Here is a 23,941-nt window from a genome sequence, read left to right on the forward strand (position 1 = left end):
TACATCATACAGCTGATTCATAACCCGTCAGGCATGGCAAAGAGCCAGTGTCTGTTTATGAAAAATAATCTACCCTCACCATCCCCACTCACCTTCCAAAAAAGAAAAAGAAGACCAGTCAGTACAAATATAAATTGTAAGTTGAGCATAATCTATCTCCTTAAGAATGAGAGCAATCAGGTATATCATCCAAATTAAAGAATTCAGTATCTTCACTTCTCCAGTATCATTCTCTTTTCATAACTCTGTTGTTTGGAAGAGCTTAACATCATGATCTTTAAGACTGTCCAATAGAAATTTAGTTTGGATTTCTAATTGTATATACAGTGTTTGGAAAGGGGAGTCCTTAATCTTCTAAGAACTTTTTTTTTACTATAAACAAAGGAGTATTTGTTTCCAGTCTTAAAACATATTGCTATTTCTTTTCTGGATGATACAGTTTACTAGATTACTGGTATTTTGAAACCATTTATCTAAAGAAGATTATTCCACAATCAGATTTTTGCCTAGTACACAAATTGTTGAACAAGGAATTGAATTTATTGGGGTAAATAAAGTTGTAGTAGAAGGTAAAGAACTAGAAATCAAAAAACCTATTTTCAAATTTTGATTCAACCATTAAGCCTTCTAACTATGAGAAGATTTTCATCCTCTCTGAGCCTCCATTTCCTAAAAATCAAAATAATACCTCACTGGCTGTTGGTGAAGGATTAGATGAGGAAATTTTGTTAACTATAAATTAACATATGAGGAATTTTTGTTAACTGTAAATTTCTTTAAAAAAAAATTTTTTTTTAACGTTTTTATTTTATTTTTGAGACAGAGACAGAGTATTAACAGGGGAGGGTCAGAGAGAGGGAGACACAGAATCTGAAACAGGCTCCAGGCTCTGAGCGGTCAGCACAGAGCCCGATGCGGGGCTTGAACTCACTGACCGAGAGATCATGACCTGAGCCAAAGTCGGCCGCTTAACTGACTGAGCCACCCAGGCGCCCCTTAACTGTAAATTTCTACGTAAACTATGTGGTATTTTGAAGCTATGATATTCTGTGTATTATTTGCTGTTACTAGTACATTGTTAACTAATATGAGATTAGATCACTTCGATTAAAAAGTATCACTTTCAACTTTTATTTATAAATGAGACTTCTGATGTTCTGTAACTTGAGATCAAAACTATAATCACTATTTACACGGAGCAATGTAGAAATGAGTTATAAAATCTTTGTTTTTTTTTTTTTTGTCCTTTTTTATTATTCCAAGCATGACAATAATCAGCCACACTTGAAAATTATGTTTTAGGGGCGCCTGGGTGGCGCAGTTGGTTAAGCTTCCGACTTCAGCCAGGTCACGATCTCGCGGTCCGGGAGTTCGAGCCCCGCGTCAGGCTCTGGGCTGATGGCTCAGAGCCTGGAGCCTGTTTCCGATTCTGTGTCTCCCTCTCTCTGTGCCCCTCCCCCGTTCATGCTCTGTCTCTCTCTCTCCCAAAAATAAATAAACGTTGAAAAAAAAAATTTTTTTTTAAAAAAGAAAATTATGTTTTAAATCTAATGGTATTTTGTTTTGTTTTTGTTTCACTTCCCTCTCTTTGGTAGATATTCTATCAAAGACCTTTTGAACCATGCCTTCTTCCAGGAGGAAACAGGGGTACGGGTAGAATTAGCAGAAGAAGATGATGGAGAAAAGATAGCCATTAAATTATGGCTACGTATTGAAGATATTAAGAAACTAAAGGGAAAATACAAAGACAATGAAGCTATTGAGTTTTCCTTTGACTTGGAAAGAGATGTGCCAGAAGACGTTGCTCAAGAAATGGTAAATTAGCACTGATCTGCTATTTAAAAATTGATACAGACTTACAAACATTGGTATTATTGAGCAAAAAAGTTTATGAAGCAGTGTGGATGGCAGATCTCATTGATACAAAATTGTATTGATTAATGGCCCCAAAGTTATTTTTATTTAAGGAAAAGATAAATAGATGTAGATATATAAGGATGGATGGATGGGTCTAAAATGTATTCTGAAGTAATGTGAAAGACTGTAAGGTCAAATGACTCCTAATCTAGATAAACCTATAGAGTTCAAATGACAGTTTATATTTTCTAAATATATAAATATTGATCAGTTATTGGGATAAACTCTGTAAATACACTGTGAATTGTTTTTACTTGAGGGAGTTTTCAAGATCAATTATTAGTAGGCAGCCTTTGATCAATCACTTTTTGAATTATGTCTAAAATATAACTTTTCAGAAATGAAACACTTCACCAATTTTAGGGTTGCCATAGTGCCTAAAATAGTGAATATAAAGAGATACTCCTAGAATATCTCTACTAGAATTTATAAGAACCATTCAACAGAAAGGGTCAGGTATGAAAGAGATATTTATTTTAATTGTTAGTTTTTTATACCATTAGAGATTTGTGTTTTTATTTGTTTTTTTTTTTTTTTTTGTAACTTTCATTTATTTACCATGGTTGTTTCTGGTTAAGTTGTTGCCTAGCGAAACAAAGTTTAAAACAAGACAGATTAATATTAATAGTTAATGTGAGTGGGGAAATCGAGTGACTAGAATAAAATGAGCCTTATTTGGTTTAAAACCTTTGGTTTTAGGTTCCCCATTGTTTTGTTGTTATTAGGAGTAAAGGTACACCCACCCTGAGAGTTTCTACAAAGATGATGGCACCCACCCTATGAGTGTCTATAAAAATGGTGGAGAAATGCATAATGCAGACCAGTAATTTCACAATTTGGTTAAGACCAGTCCTTAGAGAGGTCTTTCTCTTCCCCCTTCTTCCTGCTTTTTTCCCCACACCTGCTTCTTTTGTTTTATATTTGGTTTGCTTTCTTTTGATATTGTACTGCTTCCTAACGCACTCCTTTATCCTGTAGGTAGAGTCTGGGTATGTCTGTGAAGGTGATCACAAGACCATGGCAAAAGCCATCAAAGATAGAGTATCATTAATTAAGAGAAAACGAGAACAGCGGCAGTTGGTACGGGAGGAACAAGAAAAAAGAAAGCAGGAAGAGATCAATCAGAAACACCAGGTAGAACAACAATCAAGTACTTCCCAGGCAGGAGTCAAACAGATCCCATCTGCTAGTACTGGCATGCCTCCTGCTTCTACCACATCAGCTTCAGTTTCTACACAAGTAGAACCTGAAGAACCTGAGGCAGATCAACATCAACAACTACAGTACCAACAAACTAGTATATCTGTGTTATGTAAGTATTTTGGGAAGTGGACAAGTATGCTAAGGATACTCCTAAATGATTTTTCATCTTTTTACTCATCATTTTTCGCTGGCCTCTTGGTTTGAATCATGAAGCCAATATATAATAAGAAATTTGAAGTAATTACCACTAACAAACTAGGACAGGACAGTAAGGAAATGTGATTAGGATATAAAATAATTTGGGGCTCCTGGGTGGTTCAGTCAGTTAAGCATCCGACTTCGGCTCAGGTCATGATCTCACGGTTGTGGGTTCAAGCTCTGCATCGGGCTCTGTGCTGACAGCTCAGAGCCTGGAGCCTGTTTCAGATTCTGTGTCTTCCTCTCTCTCTGCCCCTCCCCAACTCACGCTCTGTCTCCTTCTGTCTCAAAAATAAATAAACATTAAAAAAAAAAAAAGGATATAAAATAATTTCACAGGTTCCAACATCTTAGAAGTTCCAGTTTATAGATTTCTACTTTTCACAATTCCTTAAAATAAAATGTAATTATGAAACTAATATTACACTGTATGCTAACTGGAATTTAAATAAAAACTTTTTTTAAAACTTACATCTGCAAAAATAAATGAATAAAATGAAATATAACTAATAATGAAAAATGAATAAATTTATCTTAGCTATTTGTAATTGAATCCATTAATCTGGTTCAGCATTTTTAGCAAAGCTGAATAACATGTAGACTAGAAACTAATGCACCTCTTATTAGTTTTTGATTGAACTACCTCCTTAATACTAAGAATGCACTGCTCTCCAAGACTTTGAAAGCTTGGAAAGCTACATCATAAGACTTTGAAAGCTACATCAAACCTATGGCTGACTAATAGCATTCCATTTTAGTTCCCTTATTCTTCAGGTAATAAGATTCTATGACAGCCATGCAGTTTTTTTTTTTTAAAGACATTAAAACTTTTTTCCATATGGATCCTTCATGTTTTTAAGCATAGAAATCTACTTAGTAAAATAACTAGTATTCATTTTTTATTTAGTTCAGGTCTTTACAAAGAAAAAACTAACCCTAGAGTAATGGGTTTGTGATGGGAAAATATAAACCTCCTTTTTGTGATGTGTGTCTCTCTGTGTTTTTTGGCAATTTATTTCTCCCTCAGCTGATGGGACGGTTGACAGTGGTCAAGGATCTTCTGTCTTCACAGAATCTCGAGTGAGCAGCCAACAGACAGTTTCATATGGGTCCCAACATGAACAGGCACATTCTACTGGCACAATCCCAGGGCATACAGCTTCTGTTGTCCAAGCACAATCTCAGCCTCATGGGGTATATCCATCCTCAAGTATGGTAAGTAACTGCATAAGAGAGTGTAAGCCTATAATGAGGGCCAGTAGATGTAATATGTTAATTTCAGATTCTTTCTGCTATCCAAGTAATAGCATGAGTTTGAAGTAGATAATATAGATGGTATGTTTCTAAAGGAAATAGGTTTATTATAGAGTACAATTGGAGTAGTTCACTTAGGCTAGAACATAAACATTAATGTATGAGAATCAGCTGAACTTCCTAGGTGAAGAAACTATGTACAAGATTTAGACTAATCTGTATTTGATTAAAGATAATGCCCTCTTTAGCACTTTAGAGTTGAAACTGTTCAAATCAGCATAAGTTGGACATACAAATGATTTGAGGGTGGGTGTGTGGAGTGTTTTTCAAAAGCTTACTTACTAAAAGAATTACTAAGCATTTTTTATAAGATTTCTTATTGTATAAAACACAGGTAAGACATTCAAACCATTATAGAATGCTGCATGTGAGTACTTTAGAGTGAAGAAATCCTTTATTTGTATGACCATTTAATTTAGCGCTTGTGTTTAGTTAACCATCAGTTGCTATGCGTGTTCCTGCCTTAAAGTCTGTGTTGGACACAAATTCCTTCCCCAGTATACGTTCATTTGCTTTTTCTCTTTATTTGGTATGGTTTTATTACAGATTTATTTTCAGAATCCACTTATGGAGATTATTTCCTGAAATATTTTATGCATTTATATGTAAACACAGATACACACACACTGCCCCATGTTTTACATTAGCCACTCTTGCTTTTCATATAGAAAATGTTAAAATAGGTATCAGGTAATACCCCATTTCTTTTGTTGACCCTCTGTGAAGTCTTCAGTGCTAAATAAAGTACATCATCTGCTTCAGGAAGGAATTAGAGAATAACTGGTCACTGTATAGCACTTGTGTAGTGAGATCTTTAGACAGATTTTTTTTTTTCTCTTTCTCAGAAAGCTTTTAAATCAGAATTTTGTGGAACTTCTGCTCGACATTAAATGAAAATCTTTCTCTGTTAAGAAAATACTTTTGCTTGCTCTGCTCTTTTGTCCTACAGCTTGGAATAAAAGACGTTTGTATGTTTCAGAGTCCATTCATGAGTCCTGCATTGGCTAAGTCTCAAGATGAATGGCCACAGTAATGCAAAGAAAACTAATACACTAATGTTTTCTACTTTTCTGACCTTTAAAATAATTAAGTAGGGTAGAAGAACTTACAGAGACTATATAGATGTATTTCCGTGTTCTGACAAATATTATTTGTCAGCATTTCTTGTTCATTTCTACTCTTGTTCTGGTTGATTTTTTGTGGATCATCACAACTAGATTTCTTTTTAACTATTTTTAATCTCTTTGCTTCCCTCATCACAGGGTAATGAACGTTAGGCGTCTCTATTTTAGAAAAGGAGATAGAATGATCATTTATGATTTTAAATATTTGAGCCACAAAGATAGTTATATTTATTTATTGATGCTCTAAAAGCAGACTGTTAATGACAGCCTTGCCTTTTAATGACAGTATTCTGTGGAGGTATATCATGAAGAGTCATCAAATATTGAGGATTTTTTAAATCTTATGATTCTTTTTCTTTCTTAATGCAGAAAGAATTTACTATGGCTTACAATAATATATCACTTATATGTGCAATAAAAAAATTAGAATAAAAGGGAAACGGGTGGAAAAAAAAATAGAACCAGGAATGAACTAAGTATGATAAGTATGATGATGCTTAAGTACTTACTACTGGTAGGCCACAAATTTCGTTCAAAGCATTCTGTGCAGCCAGTTTTGGAAAAGAAAACACAATCAACTATACAGTTCACAGTACCTAAAGGGAAATGACAAACTTGCTCAGGACAACTTTAACAGTATTAGGCATACTACTTTTCAGCTGTATTAAAGTTTTTATGTTGAGACGCTTCAAACTTTATAAACCTAAGTTGAATCTCTGATACGCCAGAAAACTCTTAAAGTTTTACTCTTCAGAGACTCACATTTAAGGTATTTTTCCATTGACTACTTTGGTAAAACTACAGAATGTGTCTATGTCGTGAATTACTTCTAGAAAACTAATGCTTTTCCTGTTAGAAAATGAGTTTTTACTCTTTACAGATAAAGATAGGAAATGTAATAAATAAAATACTCTGAGACAACAATTTTTTTTAGTCTGATCCCTTCTTTTTTTTTAATTTTTTTTTTTTTTTTAATGTTTATTTATTTTTGAGACAGAGAGAGACAGAGCATGAACGGGGGAGGGGCAGAGAGAGAGGGAGACACAGAATCGGAAACAGGCTCCAGGCTCTGAGCCATCAGCCCAGAGCCTGACGCGGGGCTCGAACTCACGGACTGCGAGATCGTGACCTGGCTGAAGTCGGACGCTTAACCGACTGCGCCACCCAGGCGCCCCAGTAGTCTGATCCCTTCTAAATAGAACTGAGAAACCTCTGAAATTTCCAGAGTTCCGGCAAAGTAATCCAGTCTTCAAGTCTTCTACACATTATAATGTACATTAAACTAACAGAATTAATTCTTTCTTAATAAGTTTTAAAAAAACTGTAAGCCAGTATTCATTGTATTCCCTATCTATTCTACTACCTCAGTCAGTTGGCTCTTCTTATTCATACATTCATAACAATTGATGTAATTTCAGAATATTTAGGAAGATAATTGATCATTATCGTGGTGGTTCATAAAAAGCCTGTATGTGGCCAACAGTGTAGAGAGCATAGTTGTGATCTGCCAGGTGTGCTTTGTGGAATTATGCCTCTCCACAAAAAAATTGGATTTGCTGGATTGGGGGAGGATGGACAGTTCTTTAGGTCAGCTATGCCCTATTATCATTGTACATTTGGTTATTTTTTTTTTTTCAAAGTATTGTGTTTTTCATGTGTGTGTTTGTTTTCTGTTTAGCCTCGTCGTGGCCGTAGCATGTCGGTTTGTGTTCCCCATCTTTCTGCTGTTCCCTCTCTGTCCCGCATCTCTCCCAGTGCTCCTTCCACCCCACCACCAGTGCTGTCTGCATCTCTTTCTCCTTCCCTCCTTCGGATTGCCCCTGAGGAAACTTTTGCCGAAAAGCTTTCTAAAGCATTGGAGAGTGTCCTGCCTATGCACTCTGCCTCTCAGCGCAAGCACCGACGCTCCAGCCTGCCTTCCCTCTTTGTCAGTACTGTATGTAACTGTAAACTTCCTGACAAATGAAAATTTATTACCAATGAATACATCCAGGCATCAAGAATTTTAATAAAAATTAGATAAATAAAAAGGACTACACTTATGCTTTCAGGATACCAGTTCTTCCTATAGGAAACTTTTTTGTTACAGGCTTTAAGGGGGGAAAAAAGCAAGGAGGTAATGAGAGAGAATGCTTATAGTGCCCTGGACACATATCAATGTGCACACAATAAAATTTAGTTTTTATTATATTCTCCTATCCCTAACCTATACGAATCCTTGCATTTTCACATATTAATATAAAGAATATGTATTACTTCATTTTAAATTCATTGATTTAACCAAAAGCAAGTTTTCTCTTTATCAAAAAAGTAACTCAAATACATTTTCTCTTCACGTCATTCTAAAGAGACACTAATGAAGCTGAATGAGTCCATTTTTCCCCCATAGCAAAGAGTAATTGAAGACTGAAAGTTGCTTTTAATTCTTAGCGGTTTAAAGTGATGGTGTTGGCAAACTAAAACATATGTTCCCTCGTGGAAATTTGTCTCTTAGATTGATCAAATAAGGTGGGATCTTGACTAATGAATACATTATTTTTTGGAGGGTGCAAAAATGGTAGTTTTATTAAAGCACAAAAACAGGACTCGTGGGCAGAAAGAGCTGCTGCGACCCTAGTGAATACATTAGATACACATGTAGTATATAAGATTTTCTTTGGCCCCATTTGTATCTATAAAAGATCTGTCTCTTAAAGTTGTGTTAAACACTGTGGGACCTTGCTGCTGCTTTTCCAGATAGAGAATATAGTTAACATTCTGATCTAGCAATATCAAAATATTCAAATTTGTACTTAGGAGAATGATTAGCCATATATATGTTATGGCTTTGGGATACTCCTTGAATAAACAGTAAAATGAAGCATTCTGGTCTGAAATAGAAGCCCTCTTTTAGCTGTTGTGAAGAAGCAACAGTTGAGCCATTTTGCTAACTTGATGGGGACTATCCCTACTGAAAGAATGAAATTAATCTACTCTTTTTAAGAAGAGTCCATAAAAGTGAATTATTACAGTGTACACTGTTTGCATTTGGCTAGGTAGGATTCTAAAATTATAGTCTTATGACTGTAACTGCATATGTGAATAAAAAAGTGCTGTTAAGTCTGTTATTTATATTATCCTTTTCACTTGATTTGAACACTAAATTATTCACGCCTTAACTAGGATCAGAGAAGTGGACATTCAGCAATTTGACATCTGTAACATGTTTCGTGTAGTAAAATTAACTGCATCTAGTTTAAGATAGATGGGGGGAAGGTATTTCTGTCAGTAGTCCGTAGTGTGTCTTTTACTGTCCACCAAAAATACTTCTTTTGATTTCTAGTTAGATGACATACTGTTAGTTGATAATAACACTGAAGCCTCTAACAGCACAGGATAATAATATAGAATATAGGAAAACTTTGTATAGCAGATTAAATTGAAGTACCTTTCTTATATCTTAAAAATGTTGAGCTTACTGTCTTCCCTTAACTCTTACTATTTTAATTCTTTTTCCACTGATTTAAATATACATTAAGTCTTAAGAGTGAGAATATTAATTGGGGGTAAAAACAGAATAAACACTTAGAAAACTCTTCCATTTCCTTTGAGAGAAGATGTTGTGGAAAAGCAGCTCTTATCTAACGCAAAGAATCCCACAGAATAACTTTATTGACCCTGGATGTATTTAATGGATTTTTACTATGCACATAATTTCCAAAAGCATTGTTATTTCTTTATTAATTATAAATTTTGTGTAACCGTTTCATAGGGTTACACAGAGCTACCCAGTTTTGCATGTCTAATGTAATTTCACATATGAATGTATGAATTACTTGTCTTATTCATGTTGATACAGCCTCAGTCCATGGCGCATCCGTGTGGGGGGACCCCAACATACCCAGAATCACAGATATTTTTCCCAACTATTCATGAACGTCCAGTTTCTTTTTCACCACCTCCCACCTGTCCACCGAAGGTGGCCATTTCCCAGCGGCGTAAGAGCACCTCCTTCTTGGAAGCCCAAACTCGCCACTTCCAACCCCTGCTGAGGACTGTTGGCCAAAATCTTCTTCCACCTGGTGGCAGCCCAACTAACTGGACACCAGAGGCCGTAGTTATGTTGGGCACTACAGCCAGTAGAATAACTGGAGAGCCATGTGAGATACAGGTCCATCCTATGTTTGAACCAACTCAAGTTCACGGTGACTATAGACCTGGACTAGTACTTCCAGAAGAAGCTCACTATTTTATTCCTCAGGAACCAGTGTATCTAGCTTACCAGGCCCAGGTGACAGAACAGTATGAGGGTATTCCATACAACTCACCAGTACTGTCAAGTCCTATGAAACAGATACCTGAACAGAAGCCAGTACCAGGGGGCCCTACCTCAAGTTCTGTCTTTGAATTTCCATCTGGACAGGCTTTCCTGGTAGGACACCTTCAGAATTTAAGATTAGATTCTGGATTGAGTCCAGGATCTCCCCTCTCTAGTATTTCTGCACCTATCAGTACAGATGCTACACGTTTGAAATTTCACCCTGTCTTTGTTCCTCATTCTGCGCCCGCTGTGTTAACTCATAACAATGAGAGCAGAAGCAATTGTGTATTTGAGTTTCATGTTCACACTCCAAGCTCCTCTTCGGGAGAAGGAGGAGGAGTCTTGCCTCAGCGTGTTTACCGAAATCGACAGGTTGCAGTGGACTTGAATCAGGAAGAACCACCTCCTCAATCAGTTGGATTACATGGCCGCCTACAGCCTGTGACTGAAGAACAGCGTAATTACCATGCCCCAGAATTGACCGTTTCTGTGGTAGAGCCTATCGGACAGAACTGGCCAATAGGAAGCCCAGAATATTCCAGTGATTCCTCACAAATTACTTCTTCAGACCCCAGTGATTTTCAGTCACCTCCCCCTACAGGGGGAGCAGCTGCACCTTTTGGCTCTGACGTCTCATTACCCTTTATCCATCTGCCTCAGACAGTGTTACAAGAATCCCCACTTTTCTTCTGTTTCCCCCAAGGAACCACATCTCAGCAGGTTTTATCTGCCTCATTTTCTTCAGGAGGATCTGCACTCCATCCACAGGTTATAGGAAAACTTCCACGATTCTTTTAAACTACCCTACTGTGCATCATTACATTTAAGTTTTCTATCCCTCCTTTCCATTTATGTGGATTATTTTTAATTTTATTCGTAATATTAGTATTTCTCCTTTTGGGGGGATTATAAACTACTTGTATATAAGAACAAAGTATGAGAGAGAAGCTGCCTCATTTACCTATAATATGTGCAAACCCTTGAAAAAGAGAACACAAAAACTAGAACTTTAGTCACTCGTCAAAATCAGTTACTTCTATCCATATGTAGAATAATTTCAATTTGTAGTGAGAATGTAACTGTCTATCATGTAAAGTTGACTCATCGTTGATTATTTATAAATATTAATATGAAGTATTTCTCTCTCCCTAGAAACAAACATGGCTAGTTTTTGGTTTTTTTTTTTTTTTTAATAGGTTTTTTTTCTGTAAAATGAAAAGAATGGAAAATAAGGAGTTTTTTAAAGAGTATTAAGAATACACAAAATTTTGATTAGTTTGAAGGAATCTTAAAAGAGAAAAGAAACATCTTAAGAATTTAGGAACAAATGAAAATGCCTTTTAAAATGGCATCATTTGAACAAGTCACTGTGTATTATATGTCCAAATAAAATGCTAATCCATAAAATTGATTCTAATTTTTAACAACAAAATTGTAATCTAGTGTGGGTGGTAGGATTTTTTTTGTTTTTAAGAATTTGTGATAGATGTTGCAAGCTGAGAAACAGATATCTCAGGCCTTGGTTGTTTCCTCAACAAATTAAATTTTGTTATTTATGGGTATGGGCATATGTACTCTTGCAAATAAAGACATAGTAATGGACATAACAGAATTCAAGTGGAGTCAGTATTAACTTTCATATATTCCTTTGATATATTTTATCAAATGTATAAGTCTTACAAAATCTATATAGGAGACTTTTCAATTATATATTCAAGGCATTGCTTGGATCTTTTAAATATTCCACTCTTATAAAATACTGTATGTTCTTGATACTTTCTTCCTGTGTTCTTCCCTTATAAGGGGCATAAACAATCCCAAAAGTGTACATAAAGTATAAGTTATTTAGAATAGTTCTAGGAAGCAAGAAGATCCAGAAATGAAAATTACGTTGCATCGGCATGCAGTGTACTCACTGTGTGCTCACATTAATGCACTGCTTGTCAGCCTGTATTATAAATCTTAACGCACTGCCAGCCATTCTTCTTTAAACTTTCCAAAGTAAGCCATCAGGCAGTAAATTTACATACTGTAGAAAGAATGAATACTTAATAGTGGTTAAGATGCAGTGACATGTGGTGTCAAATCCAAGTAGGCTTCAAAGAAACCCCTCTAAACTGAAATGGAACACCAAAGTTTGTGGGCCTTTTCATTTCCTTAACTTACCTACATAAGAAATCCTGCATTCATTTCTCACTTTCTCAATTATTTTAACTTAGACTTCTAGGTCAGGGTTTCTCAAATGCAACACTTGATGGTTTAGGTTGGATAATTCTTTGTTGTAGGTCGTGGTTCTGTGCATTGTAGGATGTTTAGCAGCATCCTTGGCTTCTAACTAGTACATGCCTGTAGAAACCACCTCCCCCAGTTGTGACAACCAAAAATGTCTCTAGATACTGACAAATGATCCCTGGAAGGGCAAAATCACTTCTGCGTGACAACCATTACTCTAGGTTAGTGACAATGACAAGTTTTTTACATTTTTAGTAAAAGTCACCCTAGCACTATAAGAAGTAGCAAAAGGAACCAAATTAGCACTCTCAAATACCCTTTGTCTTTAATTATTCCAATACAGGGTTATTTCACATTGGTAGTCATGCTACTTTTTCCTGATTATTATACTTTCAGTAATAATTTTATTATGAATTTTACTGTTTTGGTCAGCTAAAATTATAGCCCAAACACAGCAGTAGTAAGTTAGGTTTTAACCACTAGTGGTTTTTGCATGGGATCAGGATACATTCTGTGATATAATCTGTCTCTAACCCTTTCTTACAAAAGATGCCCCAGTGGTCTCCCATACATACTTAATCAAGCTAATGTTTCATTTTGCTCAAGCAAACTCTCAGGAGTTTGAATGTTTATTGCAAAAGCCTGACCTCTCTGTACTTACGTAGGGCTTCGCTAATTTGTTGTATTCACTTTTTTCCTTCAGGCACAGGGGCAAAGCCAGGGTCAACCATCCTCAAGTAGCCTAACAGGGGTTCCATCTTCCCTGCCCATACAACATTCTCAGCAGGTGAGAACAACTAACTCATTGCTACATTTTATATATTAATAGTAACCAAAACACTGCTTAACATCTTTTCATGAATTAGATTCCTTACGTAAATAAATGGTTTGCCATGTTCTTGAAAGAAAAATCAAGAGGCATAACATTTGTGTCCAGTAACATTTTAGAAAATCTTCCCTTTTGTTTAATGTATTTTTAAATTATCTACTAAATTTAGGCATATGTTGAAATTCAAAAGAATCGTTAACTGATATTTATCTGCCTTCTTAAATACATGATTCTACACATAATCTAACAACACAAAGAATGTCAGTTTTCTTTTTATATTTGTGACTTATCCTTTTATGAGCATTTTGCTATTGCTTTCATTGTATTTGACTAATAATGCTATACTCCTTTTTAATTAATTTCTAATCTGTGAGGTGGGGTATCAGATTTTATGCTGAGAGAACTGAACAGCTACGTTAGGAACTTTTTAAACATTTTTAAACTTTGATTTGGGGAATTTATTCCTAAAGGTCCATAGAACTCAAAAGATTATAGTACAGTGCTAATGTATTCAACAGCAAAACTAGTAATTCTAAAATTAAACATGCGTAGTTCATTACTGATATTAGTTAATAGCAATTATTTGCATGGGAATAAGGCTTTTTTGACACTGTTGAATATTTTAGCTGTTTCAAATAAAATTGATAGCCACCACATTTGTCGTTAAAACTTCCTCATGAACTATTTCATTGACAGTTCCCTGCGAAGTGTTTTCCCAGCTACAAAGTCATAAATTGGTTTCTGTTTCTATTAATGTTTTATTGTATTGTATTGTATTGTATTTTTAATGTTTATTTAGTTTTGAGAGAGAGAACAAGAGACAGAGCATGAATAGGGGAAGGACAGAGAGAGGGAGGGAGACACAGAATCTGAAGCAAACTCCAGGCTCCAAGCTGTCAGCACAGAGCCCGACTCGGGGCTCGAACTCATGAACTATGAGATCATGACCTGAGCCGAAGTCAGATGCCTAACCAACAAAGCCACCCAGGCACCCCTCTATTAATTTTTTTAAACAAAGCTTTTAATTTTTATTATAGATGGTCTCCTTCCAGGCTAGCATGTAATCATATAGTCATTTGATACTAGTTTAAATTAGTTGTTCCTTGTACAGGATTAGTTTGGTTATATGTACATTTACTTGGTGACCAACAAACAGCCCTGTCTACAGAATTTAAAGGCTGGTAATCATATGCTTTGTCTTGCTCCTGCTTTTTCTTTCAGACAAGTAGATGAATCTGTATATAATTAGTTAAATTTGAGTAGTCACAATTTGCCAACCTTAACAAATTGTATTTTAGTTCTATTAACAACCTTTAATGAAAATATAAATTAAAAACTACATGAAGCTGTTTTGAGGGCAGAAGCGCTATCAGGTTCCACTCCTACTTTATCTTTGGACACAGGCCAACACCAATAAACCTGAGTAAATTTAAGTGCTTGCTCTGTTCTTCCTTCTCCAAAGGAATTTGTTATGTATATTATATGTGGGCATATAATATGTATACTTACTAGCAAATGAAGATAATGAAACACACCATTCAGTTTATTAGTAAGAAAAATATGTGGGGGTAAAGGGAAGACAGTTCCATAAATGGTCAGGTTAAAAGAATTTAGGTAGTTGACTCTTCTGTGAAAAACTGTAGCTAAATACAGCTGTAATACAATCAAAATTTATGTGTCAGTGATGCTTTTTGTAGATACTTTTGTGAATTATGTTACATAGAGGATGATATTTAAATAGAATCATAAAATTGGGCCCTCAAATTATATAAGTATATGCAGTCTAGAATACTTAATTTTTTCAGGGTCGCATAGCCAGTAAGTGGATAGAACTAAAAATTATAAGCCAGAATTCAACATTTCTAGAATAGGTTTTTTTTCTACATTAAAGTTCTGCAGGGACTTATGATTCTGGAGAGGTACTCAAGAATCTGCATTTATTTGTTTCAGCTACTGGGATTTCATTTTTTTTTTTTTTTTTTAAGGTTATAAGCTCTGTCTCTGTACTATATGGATGGAGTTTATTTTTAGATGTGAGTTTCAGATGTGAGTTTTAGATGTGAGTTTTTACTGTCGGTTTCCAACCCTACCTTCGGAAACCATATCTCTAATTTTATTAGAGTGAGAAGGGAAATGTCCTTTAGCTGAAATTTACTTTATTCCATGGGTTTCTGGACTGTAACCAATAAGGGATTGCTTTTTTCATGTTTTGATCAAGAGTCCCTTCTAGTGGTATGTGTATCTTAATGAGGTTCCAAAAATAGCTTCCTCCTACTAGAAAACTTAGTAGCTCTTTGCCATGTATTCCATAAACCACCTTACTTAATAATTTGTTACAGGGGCACCTGGGTGTCTCAGTCATTTAAGCATCTGACTCTTGATTTTGGCTCAGGTCATGATCCCATAGTCATGGGATCGAGCTCTGTCGGGTTCTGCACTGATTATGGAGCCTGCTTAAGATTCTTGCTCTCTCCCACTGCCCCTCTCCCCCACTCACACTCACTCTCTTATAGCTCAATAAATAAATAAGTAAAATAATAATAATAGAGCCAATAATAATTTTATATTTTATTTTATGATTAATTTTTATACTACTACTAATATTATTATTTCTTCTTATTATTATTTCTTCCATTGAATCTTCAGGTATTTCTTAACTTTGTGTTCAACTGAGGCTCATGAACATTTTTTCCATCAAGCACCCTTCCTTATTCAATAGATAGTACATAGTCTGTATAGGCTATTTGAACTGGTTTCATGAGGCAGGTTTATACAAAACATGTTTCCAAGTTGCTGTGCTAAACAATACCTATTTGGCTGAAGTGTTGTTTATTAGCCAGTGAGATTGTGCACAAAAAGATGACCATCTATTCCTGGCCTACCCAGGGGTGCCACTTCTCCCTAAATACTCTAAGGTATAATTGGCATATGTGCCTCTCACTCTTATTTTAAGCAGAGTGATGGTAAATGTCTATAAAACTGTTATTTCTCAACAGTTCTCTCTCTCTCTCTTTTACACACACACACACACACACACACGCGCGCGCGCGCACACACACATACCAGTAATTAAACAGATTTTTTTTCCTAACTGAGTTCATGCTCCCAAGGACCATGTGCTAGATAGGCACTGAGGGTCAAGATGGATCAGATATGACTACTTTGAAAGAGCCTAAGTAATCTAGTAAACATATATGTCAACTCCTACAAAACAGATAAGCGTAATAGTTAAGATTATATACAATGTGCAATGCATTTTACCTGTATTTTTATTTAATCCTTGTATGAACCCTGTAAGTATACTGTCATTATTTTCATTGTGCAGATGGGAGAGCTAAGGTAAGATCTGGAGAAGATGAGTAATTTATCCAAGCTTACACAGCTTATAAGAGGTAGAAACAGAATTTAAATCCAAGTAGTCTGACTCCACAACTCACCACTTAACTGCATTCCAGTTATGCCACCAAAGGAGAGAAATTGTATCTCTTTCAAGCAGGGAGGGGAATATCAAGAAGGCTTTATGAAAGAGATAGCATTTGAACTGAACTCTGATTGTGAGTTAAACTCATGTAAGAATAAAGAGTGTTCTAGGCCAAAGTGGCGGGGGGGGGGGGGGCGGGGAGGGGGGTGGCTCACTATAAGCAAGGTAGAAAACAACAAAGATAGAAAACTGTGAGAACAGAAACCTTTAGTTCAGTCTAGCTAGAACACAAGTAAGTAAAGGTATATAGGTTCATTAAAAAAGTTGATTGAATCCACATCTTGATGTAAGCTTGGTTCTGCATTGATAGAAGTGAGAGAGAATTAAGCATATGCTCATCTGTAAAGTGGTATATTTTTTTCCTCAAACTTTTCCCTTTCTCTTAGTAAAGAAGGAAATCAACATATTGAAATTTTTATCATATTTGCACATTACGGGCTTTCACTCTCCTTTATTGTGAACAATAAGCAAAAAAATGTTAATGGAATAAAATAAAACTGGTGAAAACATGTGCTTGTAAGGACCTTAAAATAAGTATATGTAGTTGGAGATGTTTATAGACAACATCTGACAGAACTGGTTTTAAAATAAAAGCTAAGAAATTAAATATAGATTTGGTCCTTATTCTTAAGGTAGCAACTTCACTATTCCAGGTTCTATTGTCATTGTGAACAACTTATTCAAAGGTCACTGTAAGGAGGTAATACAAAGATTACATGAATATGAACCTATAAGTTATGACAAAAGCAAAAAAATCCAGCTGTCCTAATGCTATTTATGATGCTTGTCACTGAAAATTTTACACAACTTACAGGGAAAGTATTATACTATACTCCAGAAAACTAGAGCCTTTGTAGTATAGCTCCAGTGAAGATAAAGAGACTGGTTTATTATGTGGGAAGAGTTTGAATGAGGGAGGCGGAGCAATATTAATATATTATATTATATATAAGTTAATATATAATATATATTATATATATAATATATAAGTTAATATATGTAAGTAAATATATGTTAATATATTTATGTAAGTGTGCCATCTTATTTAGAGATGTAAATTAATGACTCAGATAATGGTAGACGTTTCAGTGTGAATTCCTTACAGTTAAAATATATTCAAGTTGACCAAAAAGAAACTCTAGTTTTTTATTCTCCTTTCTCGGTGAAAATATGGAAAATTATTTTATAATCAGAGTTTCCTTATATTTGGATATATATATCTTATTAGTTTTTGAAAATAAATGTTATGTAATCAGTAGCCAGTTGTTCCTGATTTAAGTTAAAATAAGAATACATTATCAGAAACAAGAAAAAAACAAACACTACTATTGTCATCATTGTGTGTCAGCATTTTGGGGGGTGATTTTAATTGATACAGTGAGAGCAAAGTAAGAAATAAGTATCAGGAGAACAAAAATATTTACAGATTATCACCTAACAAAATCTAGGATGTTCATTAAGGTGGTCAGGATCATAATATATATAAAACAAATAAAAATAAGTAAGTCTTGGGAATGCAGTGTGTAGCATAGTGATTACAATTGCTATGGTATTGTACATTTGAAAGTTACTAAAAGAGTAGGTCTTAAAATTTAAAAGTTCTCATTACAAGAAAAAAACTGTAACTGTGTGGTGATAGATGTTAAGTAGGTTTCTTCTGGTGATCATTTCACAACATACACCTATATTAAATCATTATATGTCAGTTAAATCTCAAGTTTTTATGTATACATATACTTATAAACAAATAGTATTATCTTTTTACCAGCAGTATCTAGTTAGTTGTATAGACCAGGACATATGTAAAGCCTACTGGTTGTAGCATTATTTTAAGTATCAAAAAAAATCAACCAAAATGTTCATCATTAGGATATTGATGCCATTGATAAGTTAAATGAAAATAGCATGTTAGAGAACTGTATTTATAGAATGAACATGCTTTTATTTCAATATGTAATTGTGTGTAAATGACCAGTTATATATAGAAAAAAATCCATAAAGGTGATGACCAAACCATTGATAGTGGTTGCCTCTAGAGAAACGGGGTTAGGATATTTCATTTAACTTAACGATCTGATACGTTGGTTAAAAATTTTTATTACAAGCAGCTGTTGTTTTGTGTTAACCAAAACAATTTTAAATTACTTAGAGACATTAGAGAGTCTAGAAAGTCATTTGTGAAGTTCAGATTTTTGTTAGGCCAGAGGGGGCCATTAACTTATTACAAAATTTAGTATTGGGAGTACAATTATGTACCATACATTAAGTTTAGATGTATTAAACCAGAATGCCTAACACGTGGTTGATTCCTAAATGTCACTTATTCCTTTGCCCTGCTTTGAATTGAGTGATTGTGTCCTTGTTTTCAAAGAAGGAAGTATCTTTTTGGCAGTAAAATGAGCAGTCTCTAAGGTATTACAACTAGTAAATGGTAGAGCTAAAATTCCACATTCAGTGTTTTTCTATTTTGTGGCTGTAATCAGAGCTATTCTTCAAGCAAATTAATTACACGGTTGCAAAAATACAATGAGAGAAAGAGCTTAAAGGGAAGAGATTGGATTTGCTTAATATAGGACCAAAGTAAGAACAGATATTAAAAAAATGGGAAAAACCAGAAGGAGATATTAGAGGAGAGAGGACCTATTTGGATATGTTATCTAAAGATCTTTATGAATGACCTACTGTTGGGGTAAGGGGGATGATAGGTGAAGAACCAGTAGTGACTCAAATTCTGAAACATTGGTTAATTGCTCTTCGTGGTACCATCACAAATAAAGAACACCAGAGGAAAAAGAAATAAATGTGTGAAGGGGAATTGATGAATTTGGGTTTGTGTATGTCTTGATTACTAATATTGTCATTTATAGATACAGAAGGCTTTAAGCAAACGTACTTCCTTAGAATCATGCTATTAATGACTTGAAACAAAACTGAATAATTAGGGGCGCCTGGGTGGCGCAGTCGGTTAAGCGTCCGACTTCAGCCAGGTCACGATCTCGCGGTCCGTGAGTTCAAGCCCCGCGTCGGGCTCTGGGCTGATGGCTCAGAGCCTGGAGCCTGTTTCCGATTCTGTGTCTCCCTCTCTCTCTGCCCCTCCCCTGTTCATGCTCTGTCTCTCTCTGTCCCAAAAATAAATAAACGTTGAAAAAAAAATTAAAAAAAAAAAAAACTGAATAATTATACTTTATTTTCAGCAGCAGGGAGTACAGCAGACTGCCCCTCCTCAACAGACAGTGCAGTATTCACTTCCACAGACATCAACCTCCAGTGAGGCCACTACTGCACAGCCAGTCAGTCAGTCTCAGACTCCACAGGTCTTGCCTCAAGTATCATCTGGAAAACAGGTAGCTCTTCATTTCTAAATAGATGCTAAATGGAATCTCCATGTAACTTGTATTTTCTCATGGATAGGCTTCTCTCTTCTCTAATGTTGAAATACCAAAGTTGGTTATTTTCACCACAAAAATGAATTGACAATTGTTCCTTTTGTGCACATGAATTAGTTAATGTAAATAGGTACATACTGACAGCATTCACAATCCAAAAATGCTTAACTTTTAGGTTTATCAGTCTGAAGTCAGTTGGACAAGTATTAGAACTGGTGGGTTAAGTAACAGTGCTTTGGTAACTGAACCTATGACATTTTCTAGAATTGAGTTAGCTATATCTAATTATTCTAGGTTTACAACTATGCTGTATTTTTCATGCAGATTTATGCATTTTTTTCCTCTTTCATTGCCTACTGACAGTAAGTCATAAAAACCCCTTATATGGAATCATGTTCTGTTGTTCTGAGTCTTCCTTTGAATCACTTGAAAAGTGCCCTTTTGAAGGTATATTCTACTGGATGACCTATTTTAAACTTTAACGTTGGGGCTTGTTGTCCTTGTATTTTGGCACAATGTATTGTTTCTGTCGTATTTCATCGCATCTGAGATACTGTCAGTTGTCAAATGCACCATTATGTTATGTAACCAAGTACTGACACACCATTAATTGTAAGATACATCTTAGTTTCACAAAGGTTAAAATGACCAGGTGGTAGAGAGGGATGATTCCATCCTAGAGTCAGTGAAATATGGTACTCATACCTACTTTCATTGGCCAGTGTTAGACTTAAGAATTGTAGAAGCAAAAAATAAAAATAAAAAAAATAAAGAATTGTAGAAGCAATACAGATTGAAATCTAATTCCAGTAAGAAAGAATTTCATTTGAATTTCAGTAACTACTATAATAGCAGTCATAGATGTAGTGACAACAAATATACCAATGGATTAGGGTATGTGAAATATGTCTAAATAGAGCTGTAAAAAAACAAACTCTGCTTTCGGAAGTGTCTTCTTTTATTGTCGAACGATGAAACATTAGTAAAATTTCCTACAACAAAAGATTTGAAACAGCCGGTCTGTCAGCCTCTCTGTCTCCTGTTATCCTTTCCCTGTTCTTGTGTGGCACATTAACTTAAACTAATGTATGCAGGTTTGGGTTTTTGGGGTTTTTTTTCCTTCTTTTTGGCTAACACATAAATCTTGCTTTTGGCAGCCTTGCTTTTTTCTTTTCTTTTCTTTTCTTTTTTTTTTTAAGTCTGTCTGTTTTGTTTTTCTTTACCTTCCCAGCTTCCAGTTTCCCAGCCAGTACCAGCTATCCAAGGCGAACCTCAGATCCCAGTTGCGACACAACCCTCAGTTGTTCCAGTCCACTCTGGTGCTCATTTCCTCCCTCTGGGACAGCCACTCTCTACTTCCTTACACCCCCAGTATCCTGTCTCTCAAATTCCCATATCAACTCCTCATGTGTCTACGGCTCAGACAGGTTTCTCATCCCTTCCCGTTACAATGGCAGCTGGCGTTAATCAGCCTCTGCTCACCTTGGCCTCATCTGCTACGGCAGCTGCGATCCCAGGGGGACCAACTGCGGTTCCTAGTCAGCTTCCAACCCTTCTGCAGCCTGTGACTCAGCTGCCAAGTCAGGTTCACCCACAGCTCCTGCAACCAGCAGTTCAGTCCATGGGAATACCAGCTAACCTTGGACAAGCTGCTGAGGTTCCACTTCCCTCTGGAGATGTTCTATACCAGGTATTGTTTTGGCTAGCAAAAAGGAGGGCACCAGAGGGTTTGGTTCTAATAGTAAACCATCAAGGACTTGAAAACCTAGTAGTTGAGTGTCAAAATAACTAGCAGTAACAAAAGTGTAGCTGATCTCAACTAGAGAAGCTAATACAGTAAAATTCAGAGAAAAGATAGGATAGTAATGTTGAATGATTCATTTCCATTTTTCTCAAGACACTTCCTTGGAGGAAGATGGTTCTCTCAATATTTGATGTAAGCTGACTAAATGCTAGATATGGCTAATAAGAGAGTAAGTACATCAGGCTACTTTTTTTTTTATAGGTAAGGTAAATAGAGTTGCCAACATGGTACCAATAAAAAGCTTCAGATTAGCCTGTCTTGATATGACTAGAATGATTACCTTGAAGAGTTTTTGCATTCTCCCACTTTAGATTGGCTAGAAAACTGATATTTTTCTAGAAGGAATTAGTTTGTTCCTCCTATTTAAATCTGAAAGAGGAGAAAAACCAGTAATTTAAAGTGTAGTTGTAGAGTCCCGTCCCCTAAATTGAAACCAGTATACCATTTCATTTCAAGAATCATCTTTAAATCTTCTTTAAATTATTAGAAAGAGATGAGACTACTACTATTCTTCTTTACTATGTGCTTTCGTTTTTTGTTGGGTTTTTTTGTTGGCTTGTTTGGTTGGTTGGTTGGTTTTTTGTGCATGTCTTGCTGTTTTGCTAATTTGATGTCCCAACCTACACTAACTCACCTTCCTCATTTCTGTCACAGGGCTTCCCACCTCGACTGCCACCACAATACCCAGGAGATTCAAATATTGCTCCCACTTCCAGCGTGGCTTCTATTTGCATCCCTTCTACAGTCCTATCCCCTCCCATGCCGACAGAAGCACTGGCTACACCGGGTTACTTTCCTACAGTGGTGCAGCCTTTTGTGGAATCAAACCTTTTGGTTCCTGTGGGCAGTATAGGAGGACAGGTTCAAGTGTCTCAGCCAGCAGTGAGTTTAGCACAACAAACCCCCACTACATCCTCCCAGCAAGCAGCTCTGGAGGTAAATGGAATTACTGCATGTTTATATATAAAACACACACACACACACACACACACACACACACACACACACACACACACAATGGGATAAAAATGACAAAGAAGAAACATAAGGTTCCCCTGTTTAGAACTCATGTGGAGACTATTTTCAAACTAACTTCTAAATGACTTTTTCTTCCAGCAGAATGAAATGCCATTGTGGGGGCCTTGTTGCCACTGGCTGTTCTGTTGGGAAGTGAGTGTGCCTTGGAGAAGATTAACCCTATTAGCACTTCACTTCTCTAGCTAGTACTTTAGTCATTATTCTTAATCCTTTCACAAATTCTTGCCATGGCAGTCATAAAAGTATCTTATCCTGCTGTGCTCCCAGTAATCATTTTTACCCTATTAGGAGAAAGATAGGAATCATCTTTGCACTTTGCTCTGCCTGTCCTGTTGCACACTTCTAGGAAGATGCTGGCTGCATGCAAGTTGTACTTTCTCACTCCCTAGCAGCTATGTCGGCTGATGTCACACCATGCAGTCTATACCGAGACTTAGCTTTAGAAACTTCCTTTGGAATTTTAAGACCACTGTCTTTAGATGCTGAATATTGAGAATTACTAGTAAATTTAGTGCTTCTAGGACTTGGGGGGGATAAGAAAAAAAAAGTGTAGCTTATTGGAGATGATGAATAATAAATAAAATGTATTACTGCCAAGACTTCCATTATCCTTTCTATTTACAGAGTACTCAGGGAGTCTCTCAAGTTGCTCCTCCAGAGCCACTTCCAGTGGCACAGGCACAACCTACCACTTTGGTCTCTTCTATAGACAGGTATGTAAAAGTAAAATTCTCCTTCCTTAACTGGTAAGTGGTATAAAACTCCAAAACATCAAACCTTTAAACACTGAACTTTATTTTTCGAAGTGCACATTCAGATGTTGCTTCAGGAATGAGTGATGGCAATGAGAATGTCCCATCATCCAGTGGAAGGCATGAAGGGAGAACTACAAAACGGCATTATCGAAAATCTGTAAGAAGTCGCTCTCGTCATGAAAAGTCCTCACGTCCAAAATTGAGAATTTTGAATGTAAGTATTGCTACTGTGTGAGTTTCATATAGTTACTTAATGTCATTTAAATATTTCTAAGGCTCAGGTATAGTTATGAAAGTTTAGAATTTTCTAATCACCCAAATAATACTGTTAAATTCCATATTTTTATGGTAAGGCACTAT

General features: G+C 35.8%; 1 protein-coding gene across 29 annotated transcripts in view; it reads left to right on the forward strand.

Moving 5' to 3' along the window:
- WNK1 (WNK lysine deficient protein kinase 1) overlaps positions 1-23,941 on the forward strand; it is a 169,919-nt gene that overhangs the window by 120,958 nt on the left and 25,020 nt on the right. For 9 of the 29 annotated variants that reach the window (XM_086714374.1, XM_086714378.1, XM_086714377.1 and 6 more), the window contains exons 6-16: positions 1,596-1,815; positions 2,896-3,229; positions 4,346-4,533; positions 7,435-7,692; positions 9,595-10,824; positions 12,992-13,075; positions 19,793-19,942; positions 21,216-21,674; positions 22,443-22,724; positions 23,451-23,539; positions 23,633-23,795. In XM_086714374.1, coding sequence (XP_086570500.1) covers positions 1,596-1,815; positions 2,896-3,229; positions 4,346-4,533; positions 7,435-7,692; positions 9,595-10,824; positions 12,992-13,075; positions 19,793-19,942; positions 21,216-21,674; positions 22,443-22,724; positions 23,451-23,539; positions 23,633-23,795 — 3,457 coding nt within the window. The remainder of the gene's footprint in view (positions 1-1,595; positions 1,816-2,895; positions 3,230-4,345; positions 4,534-7,434; positions 7,693-9,594; positions 10,825-12,991; positions 13,076-19,792; positions 19,943-21,215; positions 21,675-22,442; positions 22,725-23,450; positions 23,540-23,632; positions 23,796-23,941) is intronic. The other 20 variants (XM_086714385.1, XM_086714386.1, XM_086714387.1 and 17 more) reach the window with 14 other exon arrangements.

The sequence above is a fragment of the Puma concolor genome, chromosome B4 (assembly GCF_028749965.1).
Source record: "Puma concolor isolate L17-30 chromosome B4, mPumCon1.1.hap2, whole genome shotgun sequence".
Taxonomy (NCBI): Eukaryota; Metazoa; Chordata; class Mammalia; order Carnivora; family Felidae; genus Puma; species Puma concolor.